Source organism: Juglans regia, chromosome 1 (assembly GCF_001411555.2).
Source record: "Juglans regia cultivar Chandler chromosome 1, Walnut 2.0, whole genome shotgun sequence".
Taxonomy (NCBI): Eukaryota; Viridiplantae; Streptophyta; class Magnoliopsida; order Fagales; family Juglandaceae; genus Juglans; species Juglans regia.
The window spans coordinates 33,349,174-33,376,116 of NC_049901.1; the positions used below are offsets into that span (position 1 = coordinate 33,349,174).

The 26,943-nt window shown below is 34.0% G+C and overlaps 2 protein-coding genes across 3 annotated transcripts; one reads left to right on the forward strand and one right to left on the reverse strand.

Annotated features, from left to right (window-relative positions):
• Positions 1-1,187: 1,187 nt before the first annotated feature.
• Positions 1,188-6,431, forward strand: LOC109011451 (ATP synthase subunit delta', mitochondrial-like). Of its 2 annotated transcripts, XM_018992665.2 has the most exons (3): positions 1,245-1,656; positions 5,736-6,082; positions 6,182-6,431. In XM_018992665.2, exons 1-2 carry the CDS (start codon positions 1,402-1,404, stop codon positions 6,078-6,080), a joined length of 600 nt encoding a protein of 199 aa, XP_018848210.1. In that variant the 5' UTR covers positions 1,245-1,401; the 3' UTR covers positions 6,081-6,082; positions 6,182-6,431. The 2 variants fall into 2 exon arrangements, with proteins under 2 accessions (XP_018848209.1, XP_018848210.1); XM_018992664.2 differs by having other exon boundaries at positions 1,188-1,656; positions 5,736-6,431.
• A 1,220-nt stretch (positions 6,432-7,651) lies between these two features.
• Positions 7,652-19,667, reverse strand: LOC109011450 (lon protease homolog 2, peroxisomal). Its single transcript, XM_035687790.1, has 17 exons — positions 19,376-19,667; positions 18,707-18,822; positions 18,511-18,619; positions 18,217-18,386; positions 17,549-17,640; positions 16,436-16,615; positions 16,246-16,329; positions 14,963-15,090; positions 14,187-14,388; positions 13,886-14,092; positions 12,296-12,426; positions 11,674-11,887; positions 11,055-11,357; positions 10,196-10,390; positions 9,245-9,490; positions 8,586-8,687; positions 7,652-8,137 (listed from the first exon to the last, which is right to left on the reverse strand). The coding sequence occupies exons 1-17, from the start codon at positions 19,480-19,482 to the stop codon at positions 8,054-8,056; spliced, it is 2,670 nt and encodes an 889-aa protein (XP_035543683.1). The 5' UTR covers positions 19,483-19,667; the 3' UTR covers positions 7,652-8,053.
• Between the last annotated feature and the right edge of the window lie 7,276 nt (positions 19,668-26,943).

Genomic DNA, 26,943 nt, shown 5'->3' on the forward strand with positions numbered 1-26,943 from the left:
TTTTGTTAACAAGAAATAAAGAAGCTATTACAAATGCTGGAAATACTAGGTTTACTAAAGGCGTGGTTTGATATAATGATTTAAATTGAGTGGGGCTACTCTGTCGCCTTACTCTTACTGCTAGGTGTATCATCTAGTGATTTTTTTTTAAATTTTTTTAATACATTTAAATATTTTTAAAAAATAAAAAATATATATATCAATAAACTTAAAATCACTTTTTTAATTATTAAATAAAAATAATTTTTTTTTTTTTTTACAAACAATCAAATAGAGTGGTCAAAGTAGAGAGACAAAGTAGTTTTATTCTTTTAAATTTTAAAGTTCTTTCTTATTATAAGATAGATATGGTATTTCACATTAAATAGGGTTAATTTATAAATTAGTTTTTTGTTATTATTAAAATTATTTATCAAAGCTGACAACTTGGTTCTTCTTCCCTTCGATTTCACCCTTACAAGGAAAATCTAAACCAAACTAGCAACAAAAGATGCAATGACAAAGGGAGGCCAGGGGATCCAACAACTTTGCTACTGACACTTTCTTCTCCAATTGAAATTTGAAAGTCGAACTCTTGTCATTCTTTAGTATATTGTGGTGTTGTGTTTGTTTGTTTGGTTTTTTTTTTTTTGTTTTTTTGTTTTGTTTTTTGTCTTGAAGGAAATGCTGTATTTATTAATGTGGTAGGTTTTTCTTGTTTAATAAAATAATAAAAATTTTATTTAAAAGCATACACGAAAAAAAAAAAAGAATAATGTTACTATGCATTCTCAATTTATCTTTCACTTTGATCGTTTATACATTTAATTTTTAAAAAAAAAAAAATTTAATGGTCAATGAAGGGACTATTAATATATTTTTATTTATTATTTATTTATTAAAAAATGTTTAAAATAAAAAGTACAACAAAAATATAATTTGCATGGACGGCGCAATGAGCAGTCACTTACAAGCGGCATAGTAGCACCACTCAAGAAAGAAATGAGAAATAAAATAAAAGGCGTTGCTACATTCATAGAGGGTAGAAATCCTCAACAAATCAATTAAAATATTTTTTTTTTATCTTTTTACTTTTACTTTCATCATTTTTTAAAACTATTTAGATCTTTTTTTTTAAATCACATATACATTTAAAAATACTTACTTAATCTCTAATTAAAAAAAAGTTAAAAACAATTTCAGTGGCCATCGGTGACCACTTGGGAAAAACATTTCCTTAAAATAAAACAGGAAAAAGGGAGGAGAGAGAGAGAGAGTACAGGGAGACTGACTGGTGGCAGTATTTAGTTTTCTTGGATTTGATTCAGCAAAAACGAAAAAGAGCAGGTTTGCTTGGATTTGTTTTGCAGCCTTAGAAAACCAGACCCAAAGAGCTCAGAAGCTACCGCAAAGCCATCAACCATGTTCCGGCAAGCGTCACGCCTCTTGGCTCAAACTCTGAGGGCTGGACTGAGACCCTTCTCCTCGGATCTTCCGGCCGCCCCCACCTCCGACTCGGCCTTCATCGAGTCGTGGAAGAAGGTCATACCCAACATTGAACCTCCCAAGACTCCCTCCAACTTCTTACGGCCCCGTCCGGCCACTCCCACTTCCATTCCTTCCAAGATCACCGTCAATTTCGTGCTTCCCTACGCCTCCGAGCTCTCTGCCAAGGAGGTACCTTGCTGATTTTCTCTGATCAGTCTATTTCTCATTTTAATTCGTTGGTTTTCTGGGTTTTTTCGTCTAAGACTAGCTCGGATTTGTTGGTTTTGGTGATTGATTTTGGTTATAAGGTGTGTCGGGCCCGTCACTTTGGCTTGGATTTGTTATTTTATCTTGCATCTTTTCATCCGGGTTGCATACCATTGGCTGGGAATTCGTAACATGAAAAACTCAGGAGTTTTGAATATCTAGTTGAACATTTTCGCACAGATTCTTTGGTATCTGTGTTTTGTTTTCTCTTTTGCATCTGTCTCGTTTTTTGGTGATTAACCTGATTAATTTGGGATATTATATTGAATTATTTAATGTTTTGGGTTTTCTTTTTAATCCGGGTTTAGTAAATGATTGTGATTGATTTGGGAATATTGTGTATCTTATTGATCATTTTAGCTTTTGGATTTTTTGGTGCATGTCTATGCCTTTCTTGATCTTGTCTTTGTTTGGATGTGTTGGATAAGGGGCATATTGCGGAAGGCTTGGTTAGCTTTACCTTTCTGTTTGGGTTAATGGATCTAATTATGTGATGATATATTGTATTTGAGGACACCAAATTTTTCTGATGAAATGAATAAATCGTTATGATATTTTTTTTCTCTGCTCCCATAACATTGTGTTGGCCATGGTAGTCAGCTTGAGATCGGCAGAAATTTTGCTAGCCTATGCAAGTCTTTGTCGCATTAAGGTATAGCTAAATTTGGCATCCATGATACTCGGTTATTCTGGGAACAATACTGTGTTACTAACTTAGTGAAGGGTGAACGGCTTTGGACGTTTATTGTTTAAAATCCCTGTTTTCCATTCCCTTTTTTTTCCCTTTCCAAATGCTTGTTTTGCCAAAAAATTTCCTCAGAATATCTTTTCAGTACCTTCATTTTTGCACCACCTTTTTCACAAACACCAAAAAAACCTTCTGAGGGTTATAATTGTCAAATTTAGGAGAATAGTGACTTATCAAAACACATTTAGGAGAATAGTGTGTCTGGAGGTTGAGGATAGAGAGAGCACTCATACAAGGAATTTCTATTTATGACCTTGCTAAATTGATTAATGTTTTTATATTCCATTGTATGTGGAAAGCAGATAAATATTCAATCCAAAAATATAAGGGGCGGAGAGAGAACAAAACATACAGTAGGAGCCAAACCCTTCTAATTTTCTGAGTCTCTTTTCAGACATATAATAGGAGACATTGCTCATCATATTAGAAGAGGTGTTTTGGAAAGAGGAACTAGTTTTCCTACCGTTAGTCTTCTGTCTTATACTTGTACAATAAAAAGTAGGAATTGCTCCTAAACTCTATCAACGCTTGATAGCACAAGGAATCTTGCCTTAATTCTTTTTTTTTTTATAAGTAAAAAACACCTTTTATTAACAAAAGAATGGGCAAAATGCCAATTACAAAAAACTCCTATGCCCTAGCTAAGTAGGCGCATTAGAAGCAAGGAAATCATGTTGGTCCATGCCATTTAAGTCCACAGCAATAGCCCAAGTACAAATAGTTCTAAAAAATAAAACTTTTAGCTCATCCACTGATCTCTCCTTGTCCTCAAACGTCCGCTCGTTACGCTCCTGCCACAAACACCACATGATGCATATAGGGATCATCTTCCAGACTGCTTTGATCTGCTGCATCCCTCTGATGTTAGTCCAACACGCCATCGCTGCCACCACGGTCTTCGGCATAACCCACGCTCGATCTAGTCTACCAAATACCTCGTTCCAGAGTTCCCTTGCTAACTCACAATGTAAAAGAAGATGATTCACAGACTAACCCCCTCTTCTACACATGCAGCACCAATCTGCGATGATTACCCTCATTTTCCTTAGGTTGTCAGTAGTGAGGATCCTTTCCCAATGAAGCTGTCCACACAAAAAAAGAGGCTTTTAAGGGTGCCTTGTGCCTCCAGAGCCTTTTCCATGGAAACTGAGTATCAAGCTCTTGAGTTAGAGCCTTATAAAAGGAGCGGACAGAAAAGACGCCTTTCCTGGTAGGTAACCACCACATACCATCTTCATGCTGTATGTTCGGTCGTATGGAGTATAATAGGCTATAAAAATCTACAAAACTACTCATTTCCCAATCATGTGCCGCCCTACTAAAGTTTATATTCCAATGAATCCGCCCTCCTGAGCTCCCCATCACTTCCACCACTGTGATGTCTTTGGAACTTGCAATCTGGAAAAGTGAACTCTTGTAGAGCACTACTACCACACCACACATCTCTCCAGAATCTAATCTTGTTTCCTACACCCACCTGACGTCTAGAGTGTCGATTAAAGACCTCCCACCCTTTTCTTATATGTTTCCATAGGCCTACTCCATTAGCCCCCCTTACTTCTCTAGTACACTATCCCCCCCATAAACCACCATATTTATGTTCAATCACCATTTTCCACAAGGCCTCAAGTTCCTTGCTAAATCTGCACAACCATTTGCCAAGTAACGCCCGATTAAACATCCTCAAATTTCTTATACCTAATCCACCATTAGAAATAGGACGACACACCGTCTCTCACTTAACTAGATGGAATTGAACTCCTCCCCCATTCCTCCCCACAAGAAATCTCTTTATAACTTCTCAATACGGGCCGCCACTCCTGCCAGTATAGGGAAAAGAGACAAAAAATAGGTTGGTAGATTAGAGTGTACTCTTGATCAAAGTAATCCTACCTCCTTTCGACAAATACATTCTCTTCCACCCTGCCAATCTCCTCTCCTCTCAATTCTTTCAATCACCGTATCCCAAATGGAGGACGCCCTCGATGCAATCCCCAATGGAAGTCCCAGATAAGTCATGGGCAACGTAGCAATCTTGCAACCCAGTGTTCTAGCCAGTTGGCACAAGTTAGGAACCTCCCCAATTGGCACCATCTCTGATTTGTCAAAGTTTTACTTTCAAGCCAGAAACTTTCAAAACATAATAACAAGGCTTTCAAAGCTCGCACCTGATTCTGATCGGCTTCACACAAAATGAGCGTATCATCTACAAACAACAAATGAGAAATAGTAATAATACACCTATCCGGGATTCCAATCGAGAAGCTATTTACAAAACCATCATCTACCAAAGTCGACATCATCCTGTTTAGCGCCTCCATAACAATAACAAATAGTAAAGGTGATAATGGGTCTCTTTGTCTCAAGCCCCGTGAACTCTGGAAGAAACCCTCTAGACTGCCATTTATCAAAATAGAAAATCTCACTGTAGAAATACACCAACAGATCCATGTCTTCCACCTTTCTCCAAAACCACACCTCCCAGTAGATAGAGAATGAAATCCCAATTAACATGATCATACGCCTTCTCCATATCTAATTGGCATAATATCTCTGTGGTTCCATCCTTCATTCTACTATCAAGACATTCATTAGCAATAAGGACCGCATCAAGAATCTGCCTACCTTTTACAAAGGCATTTTGAGGTTTAGTGATAATCTTCCCTATTACCTCGCTAAGACAGTTTGCAAGCACTTTTGAGATAATCTTGTAGACCCCATTCACTAGGCTAATAGGCCGGAACTCCATAATCACCGTAGCCCCCACCTTTTTAGGTATTAATGCTAAAAAGGTGGTATTGAGACTTTTCTCAAATTTTCCCTCCAAGAAGCAAGTTCTTACTGTGCTAAAATTCCTCGCAGCAAGTTCTTTTGTCATGAATTTCATTTGTGTGGCAGATTAGGAATGATGGATGGTCAACAAGTTCTATACTACTGTTAAAGTGGAAGTTTTTAAGCACAACCCAAGGAAGGAGAGGGAGGGGGAGAATTAATTTTATGCCTCTCCTATTCTCATCTTAAGATCTTTTTCCCTTTGAATACAACCCCATCTACATGTTGTATGTCATTCCACTTGTAACTAAAAAGTTCACTTTTTTCATTGAAATGATACCATCCTCGACACTTTTTTGGTCCATGGTGTGGTGGAAATGCTGACACTAGTCCTATGTGGCACTTACATTTCTGTTACAATTATTATCGTAGAAAACCAATTGGATCCTTTTTTTTTTAAGCATGCACTCGTGTGTTTCAGGTTGACATGGTCATAATTCCTGCAACAACTGGACAAATGGGTGTTTTGCCCGGACATGTACCTACAATCGCAGAGCTGAAGCCTGGGGTCCTCTCAGTGCATGAAGGAAATGACGTGACAAAGTATTTCCTTAGTAGTGGGTTTGCTTTTATCCATGCTAACTCTGTTGCAGATATAATTGCTGTAGAGGCTGTGCGAATTGACCATATTGACCCAAGCTTGGTCCAGAAGGGCCTAGCAGAATTTACCCAGAAGCTTAGTTCAGCAACAACTGAGTTGGAGAAAGCTGAGGCCCAGATTGGTGTTGAGCTTCACAGTGCTCTCAACTCTGCTCTCTCAGGCTAATGGTACCTCCAGTATTTTCTTCTCCAAACCAGTTTTGCTTCAGTGACTATTCGTTCTTCCCTTTATAATACTGGTCAAGATATCATTGTTTTGATTTCCAGGAGTGAAATAAATATCTTTCAGAGAAAACCCCATGCTTCTCTATGGTCAAGATACCTCTCTACTTGGCATATTACTACTTTCCCCTTCGAAAGATCCTGTCATTATAGGATATTTGGTTTCTGTAACATACCGAAGGAAGAAAATGTATTTTGTTTTCCAGATTTCGAAGTCTTGAACTGCGGATTGAATGTTTTCTCGCACCTATTTCTTGGATTTAAGCAAAATTAAAAGAGGGTGGTGTTCATAGTTTGGGGGTGCATGGTGCAACATTTTTATTTGCTTTCACCATTGCTTAGACAAAAGATCAAATAGCAACCATACGTAGACAAGAAAATGCGATGTTTTGCAGTAGCAAGGCATGTATTTCATTTTCCTCTTTATTTGATAAGATGCCAAGGATGAGAGTAGTGACTTAAAATACGCCTGGTATATGCAATGACTCCCGTCTTGCATTGCCTTGGAAGTGTTGTGAAGAATACAACAGAACAATCTCCTAATCTGTAAGCAAAAGGAGAGGCCACACTCCCTGTGGCTGTATCCCGCTCCCTGAGCCCCCTGCCAGTGTGCACCTCCTACTTCCTCCTCCATCTTCTCTCACACTTCCCCCATTAAACCTTAGCTCCTGCTGTGTGCCTTCATCTCTCCTCTCCATTCCCCAGACATCAATAAATCTCATCCTCAAAAGTAACTAACTCCCTCAACTGGGTCCCAGAATCCTCTCCACATTCAGCCAGAGCTACCCACTTCCATCGGCAAAACCATACCTCTGTAGGCAATATCACATCTCACAACCCCCTAGCAAATATGTGGTGCGCACCACCCTATCAACTCCAGAAACTCTCCGAGTTCACTCGAGGCCGTTGACAACCACCTTTGTATTCTCAGCGCCTGAAACATTAGGAACTACTCCTTGTTCTTCAGAGAATGCCCCAGCGCTGTTGTGCGTTTCCTGGCCTCCTTTCAGACCCATTCTCCAAAGCGATCGCCGCCTTTCTGGGAGGAAACTAGGGAATGTGGTCGACGTTGACTTCGAGGCTGTGTCTGGTACATGCACCATGGGGCCTACCTTCAAGTCAGAGTCAGAGTTAAACATTGACAATTTGACAAGCCTCTCTCCCTGGGCTTCAACCCAATGCTCACCACCAACACCTCCACCTGGATTGGGTCTCGGATTTGTGCTTCAAATGCGGAAGACTAGGCACTCGGAAGAGAGCTGTCCCCCTGTCAGTTCAAATAGCCTCTTCAACCACCATTTCGGCCCCAAAAATGAAAATCCCCTCACTGAAGGAACATGATCCACCAGATAAGCCGCAGAGACTCGTTAAAAACCAAAAAAAAAAAGATAAGCCTCACAGAGTCAGAGAGGGTTTCTAGGCTAGCTGAAGTGGAAAGTTCTGGATGGTTCACGGATATCCAGTTTCTTTAGAGGATACTTTAAGAATGAAGAGAGAAAAAATGTAAACAGAGGAATCGGATAGAAATTACTCCCTTAAATAAATTATATTTATACACAGTAAGGAATCAATTTATGATTACAGCAGGGAAAAGAGAGTGAAGAAGCAAAAAAAGAAAAAGAAAAAGGAAAGCAGCTGCTCACCCTCAACAATTCAGACGAATTGGGAGAGGCAGAGAGAGAGAGAGTAATACATTGGAACAATTCCATCCAAAGCCCCCTGAAGGGAACAAGGATCATTGAGTCCCAACACATCAAGTTAGAACTCTATTCTGCGAGACCATGACCAATTGGAGTCAATTTTCCGGGTCTCCAATTGCCAAAGGATAAGAGGGGAATCTTGTATTTAAAGATGGGATAAGAGCACAGACGTTTCATCACCAGATACTTTTTCCCATAACATGCCTAGAGGATCCTGTCATAACTTTGAGTGTTGTCTCCAAGGGCACCCACCTTCAAAAGCCTGCTCCAATACGTCTTCCATTCGCTTAGCGAGTAGTATCTGTTAAAATTGAGGGTATGAACGTTATTTATTCATACAGAAAAAACAAAGACCCAATCGAACACTACATACAATGAATAATCTATGCATGCAAGTCTTGGGAGCCCAATTAATGCCTTCCAAAAACTTCATATAAATGAGAAGAGTTATTCTAGTCTCAAGCCGGCGTGTAAATGGTAAGATTTGATTTGTAAGATTCAAATTTTAAAATTTTCCTTTCAAATCAAATTATGCCCTATAAGCACTTTACTAGGTATGTTATCCACACTGGCTTATAAATAGATTTTTTCTCAAATGGGAATATCCTTCCTATGTGCATTCATGTCCAATTTCTCAAGTGCTTCATGTATGGTTTTCTTAAGTAACAGACCAAAGAATTAAAACTGGAAAGTGCATTCCATTTCCCACAATGACAACTAGGCCACGGCCAAAATGAAAACAAGATTACCTCCAGATCGGCAAGAACAGCTGCTGGCACTTCAACCAAGTCTTTCAAATTTCTCTGGGGCAGGATAACTCTCTTGATACCACAACGGTGTGCTGCCAAAATCTGCAGTTTATATTCAAACAAACAGTTCAACAACATGACTTCGATTTCTATTTACTGAGTGAAAAGGAAGTGGTGTTGTAAGTTATTTCAGATTCGCTTAAGCAACATCTAAGCTCACTGCAAGAGGATTATTGCAAGCATACCAAAACCTACTACATTCCAATTCTAGCTAATATGAACTTGATTGGAGCACTCAAATGTTTCAACTCATTGATTATAGACACAAGAACTCAAAACATTTATATATTTGTATCCACGTACACACACACACAAGCAATTTGACTCAAAAGACTATTACAGCGTCGCTTGGATTCTGTGGATTATATAAAAGCTAGGTCTGACAAGAAGTAACAATGAGATAATGACCCAAATAGCATATCCAAAAAGCATTCAGCCCAAGGTATTTAACAGGGTGATTAGAAAGGGAAAATGGTTGATAAATTGATAATGAAATCCCAATTCCATAATTTGTATCATATATCCAAAGAGGCATGCATTAAATGTGAGTAAATTTCCCCTTTGGAAATGAGAATAAAGAGACATGACGTTATGCCTACCTTATCTTTGACACCACCAACAGGTAGCACAAGACCCCTTAAAGTCATCTCTCCAGTCATTGCCGTATCTGCTCTCACTCTTTTCTGACTGAATAGTGAAACCAGTGCTGTTACCAGAGTCACACCTGCTGAGGGTCCATCCTTGGGCACAGCCCCGGCAGGAAAATGTATATGAATGTCCCGGCCCTCCAGGAGATTAATTCCCTCAGAAGCTGCTAATTTAAGATCCATTGCCCTGGTTCTTACCTAAAGCATTTGAACGAGTCAGAAACAAGTTGCTTATCACTGGAATGTCTTTTGTAAGTACAGACTCTAGGGTGTACATTGACATGTGAAACAATATAACGCTATGTTTGGTCCCCAACTAGAGAAAGGGGGTTAACCAGGGATATTTTTATTTTCTGAAGTAGTGGATGGGGAAGTGCGAAATGCTAAGTAATAAATAAGGGTACGAAAAGCACTTAATGGTGAGAAAGGGAATAATGAAGGGTGACAATATGTATAAGCTGTCACCAAGTTTAGTGAAATGGCCATACGTGTGGAACTCTGAAGCTTCAGGAAACAAGAAGTTAAGTGGAAGCTACCAATGGTACATTAAACACAAACTACAGGGCCTCTCTAAAGAAGATGATGATAATAATCTGAAAACATAATATTCAATATTCTTCTGGTTGAAAGGCAAGGAAGACTTCTGTGAAATCAATGAGAAAAGTTATTTCTGAAAGTCATGGTGTATGCAATTGATATTGAAGAGATTCTTCAACACATTATACAAAAAATCACCATCTTATGGTGATAAATATAGTTTGGTAAAATCAGTTTGACAATTTCATATGTATAAATAATCAATCAAAACAATTCAAGAGCACACTTAAGGAGGCACTGACAAAACTGGTTAATTCAGGGCTGGTTGGGAACTAAATGTTACAATAAACCTCAGAATTAGATTACCCATGTTAATGCTATTTGTGCTGATTCCTTTATAACATCACCAAGTTGCCCTGTGAGATGCATGTCGCCCTTTCCCACCATAGCTGTTGCCTCTACAAACTGGACCTCTCCACCAAAAGCAGTCCAAACAAGCCCAACAGACACCCCAGGAGTTGCAACCCGTTCAGCTGCTTCTCTATCATCGAACCTTGGAGGCTACATTACAGTATAAATAAACCCAAATGCGGGTCAGTAACTGAAAAAAAAAAAAAAAATCGAAATATTTTCTACTGTTCTGAAAGTTTGCTCTAGCTTCTGGGCCACATCATATGCATAATGAGCTCAAGCCTATCTCAACGAAGCTGCACAGCAGGACATGACCCAAAACAGCAGGGAATAATAATGTTATACGTGTACTTTTTATTGGTATTATAACATATAATAGTTTTTAGAAAGCCAAACACACTATCAAGGGGACCGATAAATAACATTAAACGCCCAAAATAAACTTCTAGTCCATCAATAAATGTTTTCTTCCAAACATAAACCTTCTTATAACTTCTTAAGGTAAAACTTTAAAAGTTCTATCACCAAAATAAGTCACCTAAACAGACATCTAAGTATTATGATCTTCATATAGATCCCTGCTGCTGAGACCTCATTATCAAGAACAACTTCACAGTGAAATTGCAGCAATATGAACTTAAAAACCCATCCACACAGCTGACTGGTCTAGCAAAATGCATAATCAGTTTGACTGTGATGCAAACTGACAAAATATAATTTCCGTAGAAATCTAAATTATCCCCAAACATGAAGTATCCTGATAATAGAAAAAATGCACCAAGAAGAAAAAAAATGACGTTAAGAAGATCATTACCCCCAGTACTTTTTCCAACATAGTCTCATCCACAACCAAGGGTGACGCAATCCTAAATTCATTTGATATCTCATGATTATTTACAGCCATTGGAATGATCTCCATTTCCACTTCACCTCCTTCAGCAAGTCTGTTTTCAAGCAGTGGTGAAGCAAGCTGGTGCACGTCTTTGCTTAATGGGACAGCTTGTTCCTGCTCCGCAACTCTCACTGCTGCTGCACGAGCCAAGGCAGCCAAATTCCTTTCCAGATTTCTAACACCAGCCTCTCTGGTATATCGCTGAATGACAAGTTTCACCATAGCCTACAACAATAAAAGCTAATCATGTATCCTATATAGTATGATGGTAAATTGTTGCAAAGCAAAGTGACTGAATAAGATGATATTGGTACACAATATTATCTTACAAAACATAAAAGCTAATCATGCATCCTGTATGGTATGATGTAAATTGTTGCAAAGCAAAGTGACTGAATAAGATGATACTGGTACACAATATTGTCTTACAAAACATGAAAGCATGGTGCCTTTCCCAGTTTAAAATAAGAGGTGATAATCACATGATTTAATTTTATATACATTCTTACTCAATAAAAACCTTGTACATAGAGTTAACTACCTCTGGAATTTGAAGGAACTCAGAACTCAACCCATGCTGATCCAGAACTCTTGGAATTAAATGTCTCATGGCTATTTTAAGCTTTTCTTCAGGTGTATACCCAGGCAACTCAATGACTTCCATCCTGTCTAAGAGTGGTGGAGGTATAGGCTGCAGCCTATTTGCGGTTGCCACAAAAACCACCTTTGAAAGGTCAAATGGAACATTTAAATAGCTATAGGCATTCTGTTAAGGAATCATTGTGAATACCATACACTGATAGGAATTTTATGGTGTGGCAATGCTTCCAGCACATGTACGGACTCCATATGATGCATCACTGTGGAATTTGTGTTTAATCTAGTCGGACATTATAAGTAACTTGGTCAATCATCTCATTAGTGCAAAACCGTTTTGTAATTCATAACATTATCTTAGTAACTGGGCAATATTAAGCTTAACAAAATTGTCAAAAACCATAATGGCATACGAAAACCACTAAAAAATTCCAGCAAAAAGGGTTGGAAAGCAATATAACATTTTTCTTCAGCGAGTACCTAATAAATTGGATGAGTGCAACAAAAATATACCCAGTTATCCATAACTAGGTGTCACTAAAAACATCCTGAAGAAAATAGGATACTGATCATTGAATGTTTTGTTTTGTTCTGGATCAAGAACCTCCAGTAGAGCTGAAGCCGGATCCCCACGCACATCAGACCCTGTTTTGTCAACCTCATCCAGTAGCATGACTGGATTACAAACAGCTACTCTCTAAAACACAACATGAACAAGAAACATTTCAGTTTACCTCAACTTTAAGGTTCCACTTACAAAATACAAGAACCAAAAAACAAGACCAAAATCATTACCCTGCACAGCATACATGATCCAAAGACATGTCTACTTAGCCACATTAAACTATCAGGACCCAGATAACTCGTCTCACATAAAAGTAAACCATTGTGAAACTCAACCAGATAATTTCAACTATGGACAAACTAAACAAACTATCTGCAGATGGTAGAAAACTGAACAGTCAATGTCACTCTTTAGCAGTTTAGATAGAAAATAATCACATTAATCGACTAAAATTCATAGCTAAAAAAAAAAACTAAAATGCCATAGTTTGAACTTTGAGGCCAAGGCAAGAAGGTCGAGAGAGTCATGAGAAAAAAAAGGGTAGCAGGATTAACAGAAACAGTCAAAGGAGGTACATTATATTTGTCAGGAATCTTTTTTACATAGGCTCTCCAAATGCATGAGCCTTGACTGCTTCCCAATGTGTTTTGGTACACAATTCATTATTTTACTTCTATTGTTCATAGCATTATTTCCAAATTTAAGATTAAAAAAAAAAATGCACGCCCTTTTTATTATTTTGCATTCAAGGGTCCTACTACAGGTGCCAATCTTATTATACTTGGTGGTAAGCTATTCTGTGGGGCCCAGTAATCCCATGGCAAGTAAATAAGGATGCAACAACCGTCTTCCATGATAGCGCAAAAGAAATAGAGCAGTCAGGATGCTTACATGGCTACACACATAATTTTGCCCGTATGACTAGGCATATGATATTGACGGTATGCATCAAGAACCTTTAAACTGAGAGGATAAAATTTAAGGCTTAAAAGTCAATATATAAATTAGAGCTAACAATGGTTACAAATTTACAACGAATGAAGAAGGTTGAGTATGAGGATCAATAATTGGAGAGGACAGAGGTCCTTTACGCATATTGCAGCTCTAGAATTGATGCACTCAAATGCACAGAGGATGAAAATTTTTAAACCAAAAATGAATATTTGCGGGCACAGTCTCTTACGAATGTACTTCACATTTATCTGTACTTCCAAATTAATAAGAAAAACTATATGTATACTTTGCAAAATCCTGCTTTCACTAAGAACCATGATGATAAATATAATCTTGGCCTTCCTCAATCTAAACCATCTGCATTATATCTCTGGAAAGGCAGGGAAGGGAGGATGAATCTCTGCAAATATTGGTTCACTACTCTCTCTTTTTCTTTGTTCTTGTCATTTTTATTTTTTGTTGGGTAGGGATTTCTTCTTTTTTTTTTTTTTTTTTTTGAAAAAGTTTCCAAGTGCCATAGATTCAATTTCCTCAAACCATTGGGAGCATATGATACAGCATATATATCAAAGGTAGTGAGAAGTATGGGATACTGCTATATTAAAATACACACATTAGCAACATACATGTATATTACCTTTAAACCCTCAATAAGACGCCCTGGCATGCTACCAATGTATGTTCTCCTGTGCCCTCTAATATCAGCCTCATCCTTAACACCACCAAGGGATATGCGTACAAATTTTCTGCCCAAAGCAGCAGCAATAGATGAAGCCAAAGATGTTTTGCCAACTCCTGGTGGGCCAACGAAGCACAACACTGGACCTCTTGCATCTGGTTTGAGCTGTAATGCAAAAAGAATTCGCTCCAAATAAACATCAAATTCAACTTAATTTAAAACCAACACTAATGGCTAGAAGACTCGGATTATTATTGACCTTGCGAACAGCTAGATATTCAATAATCCGTTGCTTGACCTTGACTAAACCATAGTGGTCACTATCAAGATGTTGTTTTGCAGCTTTCAGATCCAACTCATGTTCTTCACTGGTCTTCTGCCAGGGCAGATCAGCGAGAAGCTCCAAGTAAACCCGTGAACTATTATATCCAGGTTGCAGAGGTTGCATCTTTTTAAGCATTCTGAATTTATAAAAAATAAAAATAAATAAATAAATTAAAGAAAACCTGACACTTATGTTCTATAAATTGAAATATGAGAACTGTGCCACTTGATCAAAGTGGAGATGGTAAGTAAATATAGAGAAAAAATTGGCAAACATCAAGAATTGAGCAAACACCAGCATCGCAATTCATATTTTCTCAGAGGCTGTAATGTAAGATAATTCTAATTTGTTACAGGCAATGAAAACATGTCCACATAAGCTAGTCTTGAACTATTTTTCTATCATACATGTCTGCTACACAATAGAGGGCAGCCTACCCATCCCAATTGTTGCCTCTCCCATAGATTATAAAAAAACAGGGAGAAGTTTTCCTTGGGTTTTTCTCTTCTTTTTTTGACAAGTTAGAATTTAAAAAAAAAACTGATAATGCTTGAGATTTAATGCACATTATTCAAATCTCTACTAATCTCCATGGTCTAAAAAGAATCAACTACTTTTATTGCCACACTGTAACATTATTTGGCTCCCTGTGACCGTGACCCTATCCAATACTGTAGTCCTCTTTATAAACATTTCTCAGCACATCATACCTTAACTCCCTCTGTGCATGCTTCCAGATATTTGAAGGCAATCCTGCACTTTGCATCTTCCTCTCCAAGGCAGCCACGTCATCCTCATCATCATCATTGTCACCCAGCTCCTCTTTTATAGCTCTCATCTGGAATATGTTTCAAATAAAGTAGCCATGGTAGAGGAATAATTAGCACAGCTCAAGATAAGATAAGATAAGATAATATTAATATAAATATTTTTTTAATCCAAAACTACAAAAGAAATACAAAAAATAATAATATAATGATATAAGCTAAACTAAAATAAATTAAGAATGTGAAGTTGCAACATACCGAAGGGAATAAGTTTAACACATTATTTACTGGTGTGTCTGTAGAATCCAAATGAAAAGAAAATTGTTGATAAATAGAAAAGAGAAACCAAAGTTCATAGTAAAATCACCACCAACTCTTTGAGCAGTTACGTTTAATCCTTTGGTCGCAGAGGAAGCCATTGGACAAGACATAAATGTTCAGAGAATGAATGATAATTGAGGCAAAAAAAAAAAAGGTTTCTCTTTCTTGTATGCCTGCACCTGAACCCTTTCCTCTTTTTCCTGATCCAATCCCTCGGTTTATTTTCAAAAGAGTTGTCCCATCAGTATCAGTCATCTCTATGGCAATCTTTATTCAAGCAGAAAGTGTAGTCAAGCACTCTGATTAAGGTACTAGGGGTTCACTAAACCATAAAAAATGGCTTACGTTCTAATTTCTTGAAATCGTCTTGCTTTCCTTTTAACTAAGCCTTGGTGCTCTACTTGAAACTATCAGCAAGTCTCATAATCAATTAGGTTTTTTTCACTTGATCGTTTGAAGAAGGCAGAGGTAATCAATTATCTGATGCATGTGCATCACACCGCCATGAAAAAATGGAACAGAAATTGACTTGAAAGGTTCAGTTTTCCAAATCCATTTCTCTTTTTCTTATTATACGAGGCAAATGGTTAAAGTAACTGTGATATGCATGCATCTGATCATTGGAGTTGTGCACTTCAAGAAATACAGAAACTCTTTAAGACTATCATTTTTCCTAAAAAATCCTTGACAGAAAAGGCCCTTCACACAACCAAATAAGTTGACATGAAAACGTTGTCCTTATGGAGATGAGCATTGGGAGCAAACCCCCATTAAAAATTGAGGGCACAAAATAAGGGAGAGAAGAGAGGGAGGGTCGGGGGCACAACCTCATAAATTTTTTTATCTAATCTTTCCACACCAGTTATGCATAAAAAAAATAACTATAGTTTCTAAACAACGCTAACCTGCTGACGCAAAAGGAATTCTTTCTGTGATTTCGATAGCTGTCCCTCAACCTTCTGTGTTATCTTCTCTGCCACGCGTATTGACTGTCACAAGTAAACATGAACATGACTAAATAAAAGCTGAAGGAAACATCAAAGCAACCAGGAAGCAAATGCATGAGATATAAACCACATATGAACTAAGAGTTACCTGTAAATGCCTATCAACTAATTCAGTAGCTTTTGAAAGCCGTACTTTCAGGTCAACTGAATCCAACATAGATAGTTGTTCTTCAAAACTTATCTCAAAGCTGGCAACAAAGATATCTGCCAATTTGTGAACAGGTACTGTCTCCAAAAGAACTTTTGTCTTTCCTCCTGTTTTTTGTTTCTATGTGCATATAAACATGAGTTTTTGACTGATGGAATAACAACATAAATAGGCATATGGGTAAGAAGAAGATGATACTTTTTCAAGTTAGAGAGAAAAAAGGAATCTTATTGCATAAATGCAAGTAACCAAATCAATCAAGAAAGATCTGGCTCTACTAGCATCTATCCCAAAACTAGACAGCCAATATTTACTTCCTTTTTTTATAAATAATATAAGTTTTATTAAAAAGATAAAAATGCATTCGTCAAATACACAGGTTGTATACAAGAGATATATACCTATCTAGAAAGACGAAAAGATACAAGAAAATCTTGTAAGTTCAGCCTCTTAAAGTCTATAATCAATATACAAATATATCATGTATGCGCATGTTTATATATATAAATGTATATGTATATAGATATATGTAAATAGGATCTTCCATTGCCAATGTTTTCTCCTTTTTCTGTCAACATCCAAATTTTCAGAATTTGCATCAATCATAAGAGAAAATAGCAAACCTCTACATTAATAGGAGAGCCCCAAAGACAGTAATGTCTGCCCTTCCCATGGGTAGTCACATAAAATCAATATCAAGAGAAAAAAAATCTGGGAAAACCAAAAGATAAATTACTCTAGCAAACAATAAATCAAGCAATGATGATGAAGTTTTGAATCAATCATCATTCCATGAAAATAATGACACCATAAGTGAAACTCAAAACAAACAAAGGGAGTCTCACCAAAACGTGATGCCATATATAAGATTCCAATCAAAAAGTTTTGTGCAAAAGAACATCTTAAATATTCTCAAAAGAAGCAGGAGAATTGTTATAAAAAGAAAAAAAAAAGTGCCATATCTGTAGAAAACTGTTTGCAGAAGAGAACTCACAAGAATTTTAAATCTCACTCTCAAATCAATTTCCGGAGAAGTTGAATAAAAAGTTTTACCTGCTCAAGAACAGAAATTAACTCCGTGGCAGCTGCTTTGAATTGACGAGACAATGTCATGAAATCTGGATCTTGCTCCACTTGCTCCATCTCTAGTTCAGATTTCAGAATTCAAAATTAATTCAGCATTTTTGCAGACAACGTAACAGTAGTAATCTCATCAGAAGCTTAAAGAAGTTTGTGACTGGGAACAACAGCATAAACCACATGTTAGAATCTAAAACAAGACATTAAATAGCAATGACTAAATATGCATAGCAAGCATCCTAGACAGTAATTCCAATTTTTTGGTTCTAATACTATTGATACATACTCTTTTACACTATGCCATTTGCTTCATGTAAAACCACTGAAGAACCCCCTTTTCTAATATATATTTCATGTAAGGACCTCTGACAATAGATTCAGAAACAGGTTAGGGTTGGCCAACGCATTATTGGCTCGGACTCACAAGGGAGCAGACCGTGACAATATCTGCTAGTATGTCACTTGATATACGTTGTTAGCCTACTTCCTTTTTTAACAAGTACAATATTGAAAAAAAAAGGAATTAAACAGCTGAAAATACAAAAACCAGGAAAATAAGATTTTAAAAAGAAACAAACAATAAACCATAATATATCTACTTTACCTCAGCATACTTACAAAGCGGAACATAAACAACTTACCAGCTTTTGTCATTTCAAGAGGTGATATCCGTGCAGTATAATAAGTTCCTCTGGTGCTAAGCTCTTGGACACTGAATCTGCACAAACCTTCAAGGACGACTATGTATGTGACTCTCCCACTTGGCTTCTCCACTCCTCTTGACAAATGTAAAGCCCGAGCTGCAACTCCCCTGAGAAATAAGATATCAAATCATTCTGAGTTCACATTCTGGCTCGTTCAAACACCCAAAATTATCTAATTCGGGCAAAACAATTTCCAGTACAGCACATTATAGATGCCGCTGTGAAGCAAACCTGTTATGCCAATGAATATTTTCCTGCTGATTTTTGGCATCAAGCCTGTGAGAATCAGATGCACCAACGTGAACTCTTGAGCTTCTCTCACCAGAATCACTTCCTATACCTATTTAAAAAAGGAACATAATTTTCTCTGCCATCAAGCAAGCAATAAATACATAGGTGCCCAAGAGTCAATGGGTCAAAAGATCACCTTGAGATACCACAGGGCCTATTGCTGTTGTCGTCTCAGCAGTATCACGAACTGGAAGAATGCCAATTAATCCCTTCTCTTCCCGCTGCCACAGCTCTTGCTCCACCAATTTCACACTACATTTATTAAGACCATATTTTAATTCACATTACACTGAACAGTAAGAATATATCTGTTCCTCCACTACGATCGCAGAGAGGATGTGAGAAATCTAAGAAAAATTTGTCAATTATAAAATTCTTCATTAAATTATAAATTTCTAGTAAAAGTATCACGTTTTCTTTTCTCCTCCAACAATTTCCTAGCAAGGAAACGCATAATTACCACCGAAAAACAAAAGGAAGGAAAACTATAAGCTCCGTTTGGTTTCCAAGGAAAACCAAACAAAAAAAGAACGAACCAAAAAACATTAAAAGAAATTGAATTCCAAGCCGACAAGTCGTGTTTGACTCAGCTTACAGTAGCTGGAGGCTCCTCAAGTTCCCAATTAAAAAAGGAAAAGCTTGAACAATCAAGAATCCGATTTTCCAACAATTTTCTCAGCATCCAGACGGAAAATAAAATCACAAACTCTCGATTTCAAGCACAAAAGGAATTCGGCGGAGAAATTCGAAAAAGGAAATTAATGAGAGAGAGAGAGAGAGAGAGAGAGAGAGAGAGAGAGAGAACCTGCTGGGTGAAGTACATCGAATTCGAATGATGGCGCCAGGTAAGAGGACCTTGTTACGGAAGGGAAGGATGCCGAGACGACTCGGGAGCTCCACAGACTCAGCCATGTTCGCAACTCAGGACAGACTCGGACAATTATTTACTCCTAAATATTCAGAAGAGCGAGAAGAGGAGGAGGAAGTGGAAAACCAGAGACTGGAAGGTGCGGCGGTGGTGGTGGTGGTGGTGGTTGGTCGGTTGGCAACTTGGCAACTTGGTACACAAGTTCAGACTGAAATCACAAAAGTTGCAAGTGCCGGTCTTAGATACCAACGTATAAATAAATAAATAAAATCTAAATGTAATTAAGAAAAATTTATTAAAAATTTATTTTTTTTACGTGTCATTATTAATATATTAAAAATTATAAAATTTGATTAAAAGGAGATTAACAAAACGAATCTTATAAATAAATATATAAATAAAATTATAAGTATATATAGTACTACTCGTATATAAATAAATGGCTTAGAGCAACTATTATTCAATTTTTATATCCTTTTATTACAAAATAAAAATAAAAATAAAATATTAGTTTGTAATTTAAGATTATATTTAGATGTTGAATTGAGTTGAGATGATAAAATATTGTTAGAATATTATTTTTTAATATTATTATTATTTTAAAATTTGAAAAAAAATTAAATTATTTATTATATTTTATATTAAAATTTAAAAAAATTATAATTATAAATTGAAATGAATTGAAGTATAAAGGAAGCTTAATGTCGAAATCAAATAAATTTCAGATAAATTCAAAAAGATGCCAAACAGAATAGAGAGATGAAAATGACAGATAAACTACTAAGATTTTTTTATTATAAAAAAAAATGTGTGAACAGAATTAGAATTCGGGTCTAGAAAGTATTCCAAACAAAAAAAAAATGAGCAATAATAGATATATAATTTTTTCACAATTATATTTTAAATGGGAAGTAATTTTGTAATATGATGGCTTACCATTACCAGTTTGCAAGTAGATATTTTTAATTTTTTTAAAAAAAATATTTATCCGTTTTCTAAATGTATTTTTGTGATATTTTATTTTATTTTTATCATTTTTCATATTTTATAAAGCTTTATTATAAGCAGTATGACCCAACATGATGAATGTTATGTGACTTCGTATTTACTCTATCTAATTTAGAAGAGATTTTATAAGAAAAATGATATTTATAGTTTTATAATGTGTAAGTCATATTAATATGTACTTCATCTAAAAAAATTAAGTAAATTTGAGATCTCTATAGAAAATGTTTTTTAATGACACTCTATTTTTTTCATATAGAATGTATAAGATTTATATGTTTTAAGACTGTATCTAATATTATTATTTTATAATGACGTGTAGTACATAAATACAAAATAATTCGCATAAAAAAATAACTTGTTTTTCAAATTAAAAAAATATATATATACACCCTAATCGTCATTCAATTTTCATCATGTGATATTATTTATAATTTTTAGACTTAAAAAATGAGAAATGATATAAAAAAGTATTATATTTATAAAATAAAATAATAGTATAATAAATAACATTATTTAATAAAGGGTAAGAAAAATAGTGAAATAATTGAAAATGATTAAATGATTAGTATCCATAGTGAAGTAATGTGATATGATTTTATATAAAAATTAAAAATTAAATAAAATATTATTTTTTAATATTATTATTATTTTATACGGTAGTTAGATGGTTTGCCTTCGAAAAAAACAAAAATTGGATTTGGTTCGGACCCTCCGATGAGGATGTGGGTGATACGCGTCGACATACAGTAACGCTACTTTATCAAACGGCAGACATCAGAGGGGGCGTGAAATTGTCGGGCACGGGTCCCACTAAAATTAACGCCACGTGGTAGATAAGAATTAGAAAATGAGAAGGAAGGTTCCGAATGGGGATTTGGATCGGTTTTGTAATGGAATGTGATTGTGAAGTGTATTTTGGGTAAGAAACATAAATGGAAAATGCCACTTCGATAATATTGATTAATTATGACTTTTATTATTTTATTTAATGATTAATAAAGTAATTATTAATACATTTTTATTTTTTAAAAATATTTAAAAAATAGTTAAAAATAAAAAAATATATATTTACACTTATCAGTATAATGCAGAAGCACCATTCTCAATCTCCTAATATTGTCTACTATAAATAAGATGGTGGGCGGGATATTTAATGATGTGTTTGCACGATATAATTTAATTTTAAATATAACTTTTAAATTTTACTATATAAATTATATGAATTGTAAGTTTTATATATCGATTTGAGAATAAAATAATTTTTTAAATAATAATATTTATTGATGAAAATAAAATAATATTAAAAAAATAAAAAAACAAGAGAAGATATTTTTATTTTTAACATATCCGAAACGTTTTCCATACATCTCTAATTATTGATTCCCTCACTTCCCCACTCGCCAAGTTGTTAGCTAAAGTGCGTTTTATTTTTACAAATAAAATATCTTCTTGTCTGTCGAGAAATAAGATAAAAAAAATTTAACAATATATAATTATCTTTAAAAAAATATATAAGACTTAGTTTTTTAAGTTTTAAAAAAATACTTTTTTATTGTATATCTTGTTTTTTTTTTAAGGATATGCACGAAACTTGTAGTCTTATAATTTTTTTTTTTTTTTTGAGCTGTAGTTTTATAATCTTACTTGCATATAGAATTATTCTCGGAGGCATTGTGGACCAGTTTTTTAGGCCTCGTTTGTTTTCAGAGATGAGATGAGATTAAAGTTAAAAAGTTGAATAAAATATTGTTAGAGTATATTTTTTAATATTATTTTTGTTTTGAGATTTGAAAAAGTTAAATTGTTTATTTTATTTTGTATTGGAAGTTGGAAAAGTTGTAATGATTAGATGAGATGAGATGAGATGTTTTTCCAAAACAAACGATGTTTTTTTTTATTTTTTTTTTCATTTTTTATTAAAGATAAATTATATTTGCAGTCATTAAATGTATAGGCACCGCATAATATTTTTAAAAAAATTGAATAAATACGGAACCCACATGAAAAAAACTAATTTTGTAATAATGAACCTACTCATTTTCAAAATAATTACGCAATACTTACATACTATATAATTATATATAACATTATTTTTTATTGAATAGGTTATCTTGTTTTGAGAATTCTAACCTAATATTTTAACATTTTTTAAGGAGAAGAAAAAAAGGACCGAGAATTTTTTTGGATAACTTGAGAGTGATTAATGAAATTGATAACTGAGGCAGTGATTGGAGGTTTTTTTTTTTTTTTTTAATTCTAGTGGATTATTTGAAAATTTCTCAAAAAGGTTAGATATATTTTCAATTAGTTGACCAAACAATAAAAAAACGAATGAGTGGATCTAAAATCTTTGTACTTGGCCACGTTTGTTGGGAAGGGTCAGAAAATCAACTTGGTTTCATTAAAAAAAAACATATATATATATTATTATATTATATTATATCGTCGATTTCCGCGTTGGCTGGTGGGATAGAAGCCGTACTATTGGTCATAGAGGGCCCTCCGACCATTACAGAGTTGACATTGTTCACGTGCGTTTTATCAATGGACGGTGCTACTCCCTCCACCGAAACCACCACCGAATAAGCATTTTTTTTTTTTTGTCTTTCTTTTTTTCAAACATTTTTTTAAATTTATTAAATATTTATTTTTAAAAAATAAAAAATATATATTCATTTTAAAATAATTACTTAACAATTAAGTAAAAAAATAAAAATAAAAAAATGCATTTGGTGGCCACCATCGATGACCACCACCTTCTCTTGGAGAAGCAATTTCCTTTATCAATATTAAGGGTGTAATCGGTCCGGTCCGGTTCGGTTTTGGATAAAATCTAGGACCGAATCGGTATTTATCGATTTTTCATTTTTCAAAACCGATTACGCTCCAGTTACCCTTCTAAACTAGTATATCCGATTTTATCGATTTCTAGTCCGATCTGATCCGATTTTTCGACTTTTCTAAAATGTAAAAAATATATAATAAAATTTTACTTCTTATGAGAAAATATTATTAATAATTTAATATATATATTATGTTTAAAGCATATGATCAATTAAATTTTCATTTTTAAGATTAAACTTTTATTTTATAAATTATAATAACATTATCTTATATATAATTATATTAATAACATATGATCAAACAAATTACAAATATTCATATTTAAGATTGACATTTTACATTATAATTTATAAATTATAATATGAAATTATTTCATATATGATATATAATGATATATTATATATAAAAATTTAATATATTATTATATATTATATATAAAACATATAAATATTTTGTATAATATATAAAATTAATTTGTATATATATATTTTTTTTTCCAACTGGTCCAGTTCCGAAAACTACGGAACCGAAACCAGACCGGTTCCGGCCGGTTTTTATAATATAGAAACCGGTTCCAGATTAGACCGGTTCAAAACCGGACCAACCGGTCCGGTCCAGTTTTTTGATTTTCTGATATAAATTTACACCTCTAATCAATATGGACTGTTTTTTTATTTTTATATATAATTAAAACATAGATCAATAGTGGAAAGTGGAAACGTAATTTGATATAGTAGATTGTAAAATTATTTTATTACAAAATATATCTAACGTATAACATAAAAGCATCTTATATTAAAGGTTTATTTTTATAGAATATTTTTATATCTATAACACTTCGATAGATATATGGAAATTAATGTTAACAATTTCATCAACCTAGAACCACTATTGGCTATTATATTACATCTCAAATCTTCAAACCCATTACCTATTTAATTTATTTTTTAAAAAAGCCAAGGTTTTGCACAATGATTATAGGGTAGTGACATAGTTTGATATAACACGTTAAATTGTAAAGTTACGTTTACTGTAAAGTAAATCTAACGTATCATATAAAGTCATGTCAGTTTGTAAATTTATTTTTATATAATTTTTTTGTGACTATATCAATTCTTTTGTGTGATTAAAGACGACAAAATTAATAATAAAAAATAGCATTTTTTTTCATTATTCAAATAAAAGAGATTTGAAGAAATCTAATGCTCAAAACACTACAAATTTCATATTTGGCCACCACTCACAATGATTCAAATAGGGACAATGAAAGCATCCAATATGTATAATATAAAAACATCAATGAATGATAAACCCATCTTATCAACTAAAAGACTCGGCTTTCTTTTGAATCTTTGTGGATTCTTATCATCTCAAAAAGTATGCTTTCTTTTGGGTCTTTGTGGATTGATCCTTTAAATATATATTTAGAGATGTGTTTTAAACTATTAATAACGTAGTCACTAAGAAAACCAAACACATTCAAGTCAACTATTCTATGTATCTCTTCATGGGTTTTATTAGGAGTATTGTCCAAGGATAATTATAGGTTTACTATTTTCTACCATCTGTTTACTATTATTTATTTTAATAGTTAAAGAAGTGACTATTAGTAAAGTTGAATATTTTTTTAATTTGTTCTTAATGAATAAAGATATTAAAAAAATACTTAAAAGAAAATAATAAAAAAATAAAAATTTTAAATACATTATAAAATAATAAATGAATAGTAGGAGATAATAAACCTATCATTATCTATTGTCCAATGTATGTGATCAATTGTCATTTTTTATTTGGTATACTCTATCTCTTTCTACGGTGCTTATAATCGTAAAGGAAAATTTATAAATTAATATAATTTGATGTGGTATATAAAATTTTCTTAATATAAAATTCTTTTAAAAATTAATTTATAAAATTAAAATTATAAAATAAAATAATTTAATATTATACATTAAATAGTTTTAATAATAAAAATAAGTTTATATGATTTAAAACATCTATATTCTAAAATAATGTGTCGAGAAAAGGAAGGCCACGAAAAAATATTTTGATTGGAGTTTTCACAACTAGTCCTAGAAATAATGCAATGCAAGTAATAAAATAGTGTTTCATGTGCTGAATATGGGCTGCTACCTATTGACCCGGGTGACATAAATGCCATTAAATATGCATCATTGCTCCGATTATTCTTATGAGAGACGCTCCCAGTCGTTCCTTTTTCACCCGTGAATAAGACACTATCACGTATGGGTTGCATCAAAGTAGACAACAAACCACATGCAAATGATTACATTATTTTGTTTTTTATTTCCCACTTTCTTCCCTTCCCTCTTTTCCTTTTTCTCTCTTTTCACCAGTCGTCCTGCTCAAATTTCTACTGAATAACGCAAATAAAGAAGCATAAAAAGCATATAATACATTTAAAACAAATTTATAGAACGTGATATTCAAAATAAAATTTATATTTTTCATCATATTCAGGATGTTATATTGGTTCTTATGGATAACTGTAACAATAAGATTTCATTCAAAAATACATTTTTTGAATTGTTTCATGAATTTTGAAACCATAATAGAGTTATGCACCACGATTTTTTAGGCTGTGTTTGGATGTTAAGTTAAGCTCAGTTGAATTGCGTTATTTATAAATAGTAATGAGTTGAGTAATAGAGAGAGTTATGTGTGGCCAATCTAAACTGAGTTTAAAGTGTGTAAAATGTTAAGATGAATTTAGTATTTTTATGATAAATTAAAAAATGTTGTAAGTCTAACGTATAAATATGTTTTAAGTTGAAAAATATTGTGAGTTTCACATGTATGAAGGTTTTAAGTTGGGATGAGTTTAGTAATCTAAGAGTTAGATGTTTGGATGTTAGTTCGGTTTAAAGTTAAACTAAACTCTGCTGAACTCAATTAAGTTTGGAAACCAAACGCAGTCTTAGTCTCCAAAATCCTTTAAGAGAGGTATGCACCATGATTTTTTAGCCCGAAGATGAAAACAACTCTTAAAACTATGGAAGAAACGTCGCATCGCACATATAAAAACTGCACACTAGATCAACAGTCCTAAATACTTAAAGAGTGGTGCTATCGCTAGTTGCAAAAATAATTTTTTTTTTCATTTTTCTATTTATATTTTTTAATGTATTTAAATATTTTTAAAAAAATAAAAAAAATACATCAATACATTTAAAATCACTTTCTTCATCATTTAGTAAAAAATAAATAAATAAAAATCACTGAGCGGTCAAACCAAGCAATATGTTTGGGGCGGCATAGTAGACTTTCTCAAATTCTTAATATGCAGAAAAAACAAAAAACTTCAATTAATGGCTAAAATCCATTGGGTTCTAGATTGGAGATGGGTTCCCAACAAGACAAAGAGGATAAAGAAGAGAGGAGAGAAGAGAAAAGGGGAAAAGGAAGAGAGGAGACTGGGCAAATAAGAAAAAAGAAAAGATGGGAGAAAGAATACAACTGATTTAATAAAATAGAGCACACTATAAGATACATAAATCTTATATATGTTAAAATTTTATTGGCCGGTGTAAATTAGAGAAGGTCACCCGACCGTTCAAAAATTTTCTCTATTTTTGTTATTAGTGGTGATTTATTTTTTTTTATTTTTTCCCATTATTTTATATATTGTTAAT